The sequence below is a fragment of the Falco peregrinus genome, chromosome 1, assembly GCF_023634155.1.
Source record: "Falco peregrinus isolate bFalPer1 chromosome 1, bFalPer1.pri, whole genome shotgun sequence".
NCBI lineage: Eukaryota > Metazoa > Chordata > Aves > Falconiformes > Falconidae > Falco > Falco peregrinus.
This window is the reverse complement of record NC_073721.1, coordinates 52098617-52107330: the sequence shown is the minus strand read 5'-3', so window position 1 is coordinate 52107330 and position 8714 is coordinate 52098617. Positions and strand designations below refer to the sequence as shown.

At 43.3% G+C, this 8714-nt stretch overlaps 1 protein-coding gene across 13 annotated transcripts in view; it reads right to left on the bottom strand.

The window, feature by feature from the left end:
- Nucleotides 1–370: 370 nt before the first annotated feature.
- Nucleotides 371–8714, bottom strand: part of SCAI (suppressor of cancer cell invasion) — a 49036-nt gene continuing 40692 nt past the window's right edge. For 12 of the 13 annotated variants that reach the window (XM_055801843.1, XM_055801816.1, XM_055801827.1 and 9 more), the window contains 3 exons: nucleotides 7267–7440; nucleotides 6947–7047; nucleotides 372–5848 (listed from right to left, as the gene is read on the bottom strand). In XM_055801843.1, coding sequence (XP_055657818.1) covers nucleotides 5699–5848; nucleotides 6947–7047; nucleotides 7267–7440 — 425 coding nt within the window. In that variant the 3' untranslated portion in view covers nucleotides 372–5698. Of the gene's footprint in view, nucleotides 5849–6946; nucleotides 7048–7266; nucleotides 7441–8714 lie in introns of all 13 variants that reach the window. The other variant, XM_055801808.1, reaches the window with a different exon arrangement.

Sequence of the window (8714 nt, the reverse complement as noted above, 5' to 3'; positions counted from 1 at the left end):
CGGCGCCTCCGTACCGGCGTTTGCCACAGTTTATTGACAGTAAACTCGGTGGACAGGCCCGGAAGACGGGGGGGGGGGGTGACTGCAGCCGGGGTACACGTGAGGGACGGCCAGGAGCCCCGGAGCTCGCCCGCGGCCCGGATACGGCGACACCGCGACACGGCAGGGCGGCGGGCCCGGCGGCAACAAGCGCGTACAGAAACGTGCTCGGAAGTCACAGAGGGGCCTGCGGCGCCGGGCCTGGCGTCCCGGTGGGGCACTGCTGGCCCGGGGCGGCGTGTGCTCCGGAGCGCGGCGGCAGCGGCCCCGCCCGGCAGCTCCCACGGCAGCGGCCACACCGCCTTCCTCCCGGCACCGGAGCGTCGGGATCACAGCGCCTGGGCGGTTTACAGATCTCTTGCAAAAAAACCGGTTATTTGCACCAAAAAAGTTTATTTATATCTCTCTCACATTTTAAGTAAAATATCTGCTTTTACCAAAATAGGATATACAGGCACATGGCTGTAAAATAACTTTCAACCAATTCACTATAAAATTACTTTGGGTAATAAATAATCTGATTCTCAGGCAGAGCCCTCGGGGCCTGCGCCCCAGCCCTGGCGCCTCCCGCCTGCTCCCCGCATCCCTCCCACCAGCGCAGAACAACTTGTGGTTCCCAGCCTCCCAAGGCCAAATCCTGCTCCTGAACCAGGCACCGACAACTGACAGTGGTGACAAACACATGCCGAAAGGAACCTGCTAAGTCAGTAGGGCAGACACAACAGGGTTTCACCCTGGCAGGAACCGCTGCTGGTGGTGGACCTGGTAAGATCCGCACTGCTCAGGGGCTCCTCCGGGCCAGCAAGGTGCAGTGAAATCTGCTCTCAACCCAGATGAAACCAGGCTCTTTCAGCTGGGATAGTTGATACGAATTCAGAGATGCTCCTTAATCCCCCGAAAGATTTGTCAGATTCTGAAATCTTGAACTAAATCTCCGTCTTGACAGAGCAATGGTTTGGAGGGGGCAGGACAAAAAGTTTACTTTCACTCCTAAATATAAAAGGAGAGACACATGTCCAATGCGTTCCTCCCCTGCTCTGTTTGTGGACATCCAGATGTTCAACACATTGGTCACAGAAACAGTATTGCTCTAAGAGTCAGAGATATTAAAAATGTAAGAGAGCCACCTCAGGAATGTATAATCTCTCTGCTCTGGAGATCTTCACCCTTGTCCTCTGTGCCAGTATCCCTCACACAGAGGCTGACTGCAGCGACTCTAAGGTTACCAAGTTGCACAAAGCAGCTTTCAGCTGTATATTAGATTTCCCCCCTGCCTAGTTCGTAACATTACCCTTGCTGTTACTGCCTGCAGAGCTCCATCAGTCCCCGGGAGCTGCTGCAGCCACCACAGATCAGCTACTGACACGAAGCAGCCATTTCCCATGGAACGGGCTGGACTAAATGAGGGCTCTGCCACTGCTATCGTTGGTGGTCTGTAGTCAGAACAGTTGCTGAAGAATCTAACATCAATAAAGATTTTAAAAGAAGCCTCAAGACAAAAAATTTGTTCAGACAGATTCCAAGCTTTTTAGCTTTCAAGAAAAAGCAGACTTGAAGCACAGCATGAAGTTACAGCACAAGGAAGGCAGCGGGGCAGGGGAGGTGCTTCACAATAGCATGCCAGGGACGAATCTCAGAGCGGCACTTCCATCCCGTCCTTGGAGAAGCCTGACCAAAGCTACTGAAGCTGTAGCTTTTGAAGATGATTATTCAAAGCCTAATTTCCTGTCTCCCCCATCTATTTCTTATGATCCTTAAAAGACATCTCTGCACATCTCCCTGGGGAATAGTCTTGAAGGGTTTAGTAAGTCACCACTTGACAGTTATTATTCTGATGAAATACCCAAATAAACTGTCCTGAAATTTCTCAAGAAAACACTCCGGGGATCAAGTCCAGTTTGCACAGCTCACAGAAGTTAGTGCTCCATTTAGCTTGCGCATGAAGCAAAATGACACATCACATCCCAACAGTAATTAAAAACCAGAGCATTAAAGACTCATAACCCTGTATTCCCCCGTCATTGTTATTTTGAGAAGTCAAAGGCGAATAAACAGAAGACAACAGCAGTAACTTTGGCTAGATGTTCTCCAGCCAGTTTGAACGGGAATACAGAGGTGCCTACTGCGAGAGGAGGATTCGTTTGAACATACCACGTGCAGTAAGCAGGGAGCTTGGCAGCAGTAGTCCAGTAAGGACACATTCAGTCCAGTTCACATTCTTCTCTCGATGTATTACATACACAATTTACCGCTTGAATTCAGTATTGCCTGGTGGTGGCAAGTCATCTCTGCTAACATAAGCAATAAAGATATATGGAGAAAGGGAAAACGAGACAAGAGGGGAGGCATTAGGCCCGAGAAGAAAAGGAATTTGCTCTCTTCTCACTTAAAAATGGTTCAGTCTTTGCTTCACTTCCACACTGAGGACTGCTAGATACATAAACCGAATTGTTCTTCAATACATACAAGCATACATCAAGAAGGTACCTACGACCACAGCACACAGTAGCACAAGTTTAGAATGACTTAAGTTCAAACAAGACAAGCTTTTACTTGGAGGGGGAAATATCAGTATTTTCATCTTGAACGCAGTTGCTTTGGGTAGGAGGGGAGGGGGCTGGCTCAAAATCCAAGACCAGATACTCATCTCATCTACAGCTAGAGCAGACTGAGGGTATCAGCCTTCTGGTTACAAAGTACAATTTCATACTCCTACCCACAAAACAGGAGTTAAATCTTTATCTTCGCATATCCCTGCCAGCAGCATACCTTCTGAACAAAAGGTCAGTAGGCAAGAAGAGAATGAGGGACCTCAAGAATGAATTTTTGACTTGGACAGTCATCGCTTGTAAGTTCAACCTCTGAACTAATTTTCATGGCCTTATATTCTCCTCCTACATTCCAGCTTCAGGTTTTTGTTTTATTTTTTTTTACGTGCATTCTCCTCTGATTAGATCTACCTTGGTAACAAGCAAACAGAACCTCTTTTTAGGGCTGCAAAGTGGATTAGAAGCCTCACAGATCATAAGCAAGGACTCCTCGCTTCAGCCCAGCTAAAATGAAGACTGGGTCTGCCAAGGCTTTCCCAGTCAGTTAACAAGCAACGTCCCACAGAGGTTCTCCAGCCCACACTTATGGAATCACCATCACTGCTAAACTTAGAAGTAGCATACTCTTCTCCAGATAATATGGAACCAAAATGAGAATCGCTTCATCAAAGCAAAAGCTAAAACAAAACAAAAGCATTTGGATGAAAGGCAGTGAGCTGGGGAAAACTAAATTCCCTTTTCCATGCAAGTTGAACGCTGCATGTGGAAGGACAGCAGCAGCCAGGGTAACAGATAACCTGTTTCTTGCCGCTGCATTAAAGGCTTTCTGTATATTCAGCTTCTACATGCAATCCCATATTTTAATAACTGAGGACCTCCTACCAGAAAGAAAGATCATCAGCTTCACAGTTAAGAATATATGAATCACTGTAATACATACAGGAGAACTCATTCCCCTGGCTAACTAAGGTCTCCTGTACCTGCAATCAATTATGAGTGACTTGAAGGTCCAAGCATAAGGCCCTGGAAACAGCCAATTACAATGGCAGAAGAGCCATAACCTTTACTACAACCACAGATGGTCTGCAACACCTCGTGGAATGCACCCAAAATGGCGTATGTGTGTATATATAAATTTTGTATGTAGACATTGTAGTGTTTCATTCTTTTTAATACATATACAAGTACCTATACATATATACATATTTACAATTTACACCAGCCAGTAGATGTATGTGTATTGTACATATACACACAAACGCCTAGAATACACATGCACACACACAAACACACACTCTTTAAAATGAACTCCACATCCCAGGTAATGAAGTCCTGCCATAGTCCAAAGAGCAGCACCAAGTGGTGGGGGGCTCAATATATACCAGCGCCAAGACTGCTTAGAACAAACACTAGCATTCATAGAATTTTTTACACTTGGGAAATTAAAGAATGGATGGCATAAGCTTCAGCCCAGCTACAAAGAACCTTCATGCAAACTTCCCACCTACACTCCAGCAATTCTTGCTGTTCCATACTGTGCTCTCCTCAGCTGAATGGGGTCCACCAGTGCTGACCTGCTGCCCTTCACTATTCTGGCTGACTAGATCATATACTTTGTATGATGGCATTGCAAACAGGCCTACTGTGACACTATGGTAGTCACCAAGTTCTACATTTTTTCCACCTGAAAACAGAGGCATGGCTGGTGTTCAACATAGAAGCACTGATTAGACTCGTCCTTTCACTTCTTTTCTAGCAGCCCATGGGAGAGTGACAACAGACTTTTCCATTTAACAGTTTAAAATATTTTTGTTTCCTTCTCCTTGCTCACACCTTCGCTGTCAGGAGTTGCAGAGCTAGAGGACCTTTTGCAAGGAAGGCAGTACAGTCCAAATGAGTCTGCAAGCACTTTTCCCAGCAGTCAGAATAAGCCTTTACAGAGGCTGCTGTACTCCTTAACATACCCAGACTCAGCATTATGGGCTGAGGGAGCCAGTAGCACTCCCACATGTAATTATGGCTCCTCAGTTTCACTGGTTCAAAGATAGGACTGAGATGCAATGGTGGGCATGCAAAAAATTTAACAGGGCTTTACGGTAGCACCCACTTTGTTTAACCTGCAAGAGGAGTGTCAGCATCTCTCTTAGGGCACTGGGATCCATCGCAGATGGGTCAGATAAAGGGCTTATATTCAGCACCCTATGGGACATTCTTTCAGCTCCTGTCAGGGACTGGTAACACTGTGGGAGCCACACATTCCATCCACACACAGAAAGGAGGGATAACGCTAGCTGCAAATGTAAGAATTTCTATCTGGTACCTCAAAATGAAGAACACCCCCTCCTCCTGGAAAATTGCGGCAGCAATACAAATGGCAAGATGACCCATATTACAGCGAGAGATGGCGGCTAGCTTTCTTAGCTGTGTAATTTGTTAATCTGCTAACTGTCTGCCCAATCAGGCAGAGTGGAAATTGTGTCCTTGGCCAACAGTACAAATTTCTTACATAAAATCGCTGCATTCAATTTATAGGGAGCATTAAGTATCTTTACAAGTTCACTTCAAACCCACTGCTCCAAATGCAACTTCATTGTCCACAGTTTTGTCTACTCACTTGCCTAAGACTGAAAAAATATATTTGTTATGAAGGACTCTGTTTTATTGCTATTGTTGGTTTGTACTGTGTGGTTCCATCCTTACCATTTAAAATCCAGACTCTTTGGGGATAAAATACTGTTTTTCTATTGATTTTTTCCAATTTCTTAAAATTGTATAAAAATAAAGGATTTCCACAAATGTGGGCTAAAGGTAACCAATAGTACTTCTATGCTTAGGATCAGCTGCTGGAAATGTGGTTGCTAGCCACAAGACCAGAAATAAACCTCTAGTGATTCTTTACCATTTAAAAGACATGAAAACCTCTGCTTATAAAATTGACCCCATACAGAATGGAACAGCTAAACTAACAGCTGTTTATTATTACTTTTTAAAATAATGGTCCTAAATTTAAAAATAAAATCAAGTACTTCCTTTTATGATTTTCACATTATAAAACTGCACCATTCAAAATCTGTGGCCAGGGAATCCCCTTTGCAGTAAGACAGTTTCTTTTAATAGTCATCGAGGGTGTTTTCCAGGAAAACATTCCTAACATCCAGTATGGAAGCCAGCTCCAAAATGTGCTTTTGGAGGTGAGGGTTCTCCACCGTTTCATCTCGTGGCAGCTGAGGATAAGATTCTGGATAATTTCGAGTCTCCTGCTAGATGACAGTGAAAACAAAGAGCATCAGACATTCATTTATTTTTTACACTCTTTATGAAGAAGACTGCAAAAGGCCAATTTCACCTAAGAGGTACCCTAATCCATTTAGCATGCCACATAGATTGAAAATATTCTAGCATTTTCAGTTTTCTCTTTCTTTTTTTGACTCAGAGATGGTCATAGTGGCAATAAAAACGCCCATTCATCTAAGATGGGTAATAATAGCAAAAAACCAGGAAAAACACCAAAAAATAGATAAAAAGACTTCACATATACTTACCTGATAGGCTGGAGTTGATTTCTTGAAATTACAGACACGTAAGCATCTCCAGTGGGAGATTCATCTCATCCTAAAACAAATATCTAAGACACTGGGGGCAAATCCCTCCCCACTAACAGAAGACCTGCTTCTTTTCCCTGACACCAGAGAAGCCTAGGTAGCTAACTTAGGTTTGGAAAGCTACTAGATGTCTGCAGTTAGACAAGGTGAATACTGTACCTTTCTGTGCTTCAACTGTCATTTTTTTCTGTAGTGTTTAAAATGGAGCAGGCAGTTTATATGCCAGTGCTCACATATATAAAATGGTGTAGATCCAGAAGCCTACTTCATTGTTGGCACAGCATTAACCAACAGGGAGGGAAAATAACCATTTTCCTGTTTAACTTATTCATTTACACTTCAAAGACCTTTCAAAATCCATTCACACTAGAATACTTGCAGCAGTAACGTTCCACTCCTCCCCACTTCCTCTTATATTCTTGTTCTACACCTTTTTAGTTGTGTAGAAATAATAATCTTGAATTAAGAGGAATTTTTCTAGCTGACAAGGCTGTTCAGGGTGACATAAATGAATTAGAGCGTGTCTGCTACTTATGTAGAGGAATAAGGCTTCAGCAAGTCAAAGGCTTCATATGCCTTTGGAGAGATACAAAGGCACAGATTCAATACAAGCGGTAGGCATTAGCATGTGAGCATCAGTTATCTTCCTGAAGTCACAGTGATATGCTTAGCCCTAAAACCCTTCCATCCCGAGGCACTGCAGTTCTGTATGCACTGGATTGTCGTTCTCACAAAGGGACAGATAACCCTGCATACCCGGAAAATTTTGTGCATCCTCATAGTAGCAGAACAGAAGATAAATCTTGTTAGAAGCAAGCGAAGGAATTCATCCCCAAAAAACTGAAGAAAGGACTGATCTGTAGTGAAGGCAAAGAAAACTCAGTTTAGAGAGGCCTAATAAATAAATAAATAAACAAACAAATACATTTTTAAAAAAGCAACTTAGGGGAAACAGCTATGAATTCCTGTGCATTGCCCTTATTCACTATTCTGTCCCTTGGAAAGGCTGAGCAAGAAACCCCAGCATCTGCTGAAGTAGCATGCTAAGGTTCAGTTGTGGATTAGTAGGCACGTACCTATGGATCGGGAGTGGGTCAGCAGCTGGGCAATATCTCGGTTGATTTTTCTAAGGTAATCTTGACACTTCTCCCACAATCCTCTGCGCATGCTTGATAATCCAGAGACAAATAGGAATGCCATTAAAGGATTGTTCAGAAAGAGTGTGAAGAGGCTACCCCGCTGAGACTGATCTAAAAAAAAAAAAAAAATTTAAAAAAAAATCAATAGACAGGGAGATACATTTGGCACATGAAGCCAAAAAAGCTGTCCCTGCCACAGAATGAAGTTGCTCACCCACTAAATTCTGTAACAGAGGAACTACTCCTTTGTGTTAGTTACATCTTCTCTCCTCTTTTGGCAGATCTGTTCTCAAGATGATGCACTGACTAGCAATAAAGGCTTACCGGAGATGTGCATTAACACCAAGAGAAATGAGATTTTCTTGTGAATTTTGGGAGGCCTGTCTTCATTTTGAGCATAAAACTTGAACACAAAAACCATAACTGAAACAACTGGTAGAAGATACTGGTTATAAATCCTAAAGAGGAGTATTAAACAAAGACATTCTTATTCCATTAAAAAAGACCAGGCAGTTGAACCTATACACCACAACCCCCAAGTCTACACAGTTGCCCTTTTGTTGGGCACCACAATATCCTAAAGCCTAATTACTCCATGATACACAGCGTCCAAGATTCATCTTAGTCAACTGGGAAGTCAAAAAGAAAGGCAATACCCGTACGATCATGTGCCCAAACAGTAAGGCCACTTCCTTATCAGCCTGGATTTCTGACTTGTTTTGGTGCATTTTTTTTTTCAGGACATGGGCACACAGCTTGGATGGTACGATGCCACACTGACACAGGGGCTCAGCTACGAAGTCTCTGCACAGGCTGTAGTGTAGTGTAGCACCCCTCAGAACTACAGCAAGACCTTCCTGATTGGTCCACAAACACAATATAAACATCCAGTATTTTATAAAGTTACTTCTACTTTCCAGAGTTTCTGCTTAAAGAGGATTCATTATTACAGTACTTGTCTTCTACTTCACTTTCAGCTAAATAACAGGAAGTTTCAAAACAAATTAGAAGCTTCAGCTTCTTGCACATTCTCTCATGATACTTGCCTAACATCACTTTGTGTGGCTTAAGCTAGAGCTTTGTACTTGTCTTGTGATGGATAATAACCCTAACATGGCAAATTCCAATGAGAAAGTCTGGAACTATTTATATTTTATAGTAGTCACAAGGACCGAGGAACATCTTTCGTTCCCTGTTCCTACTACAAAAGCACGTTCCCAAGGCATACAAAGCCAATGGTTTTCCTTAACTTACCCTCCAAAATCAGAACAAGATGAGAAGGTTTTGCTCTACACCCTGCATTTAAAAGCAGATACCTTCACTGACTCTGCTCACTTTCTGGGACCAATAAAGCTACCTAAAGTCATCATCATCATCACCATCAC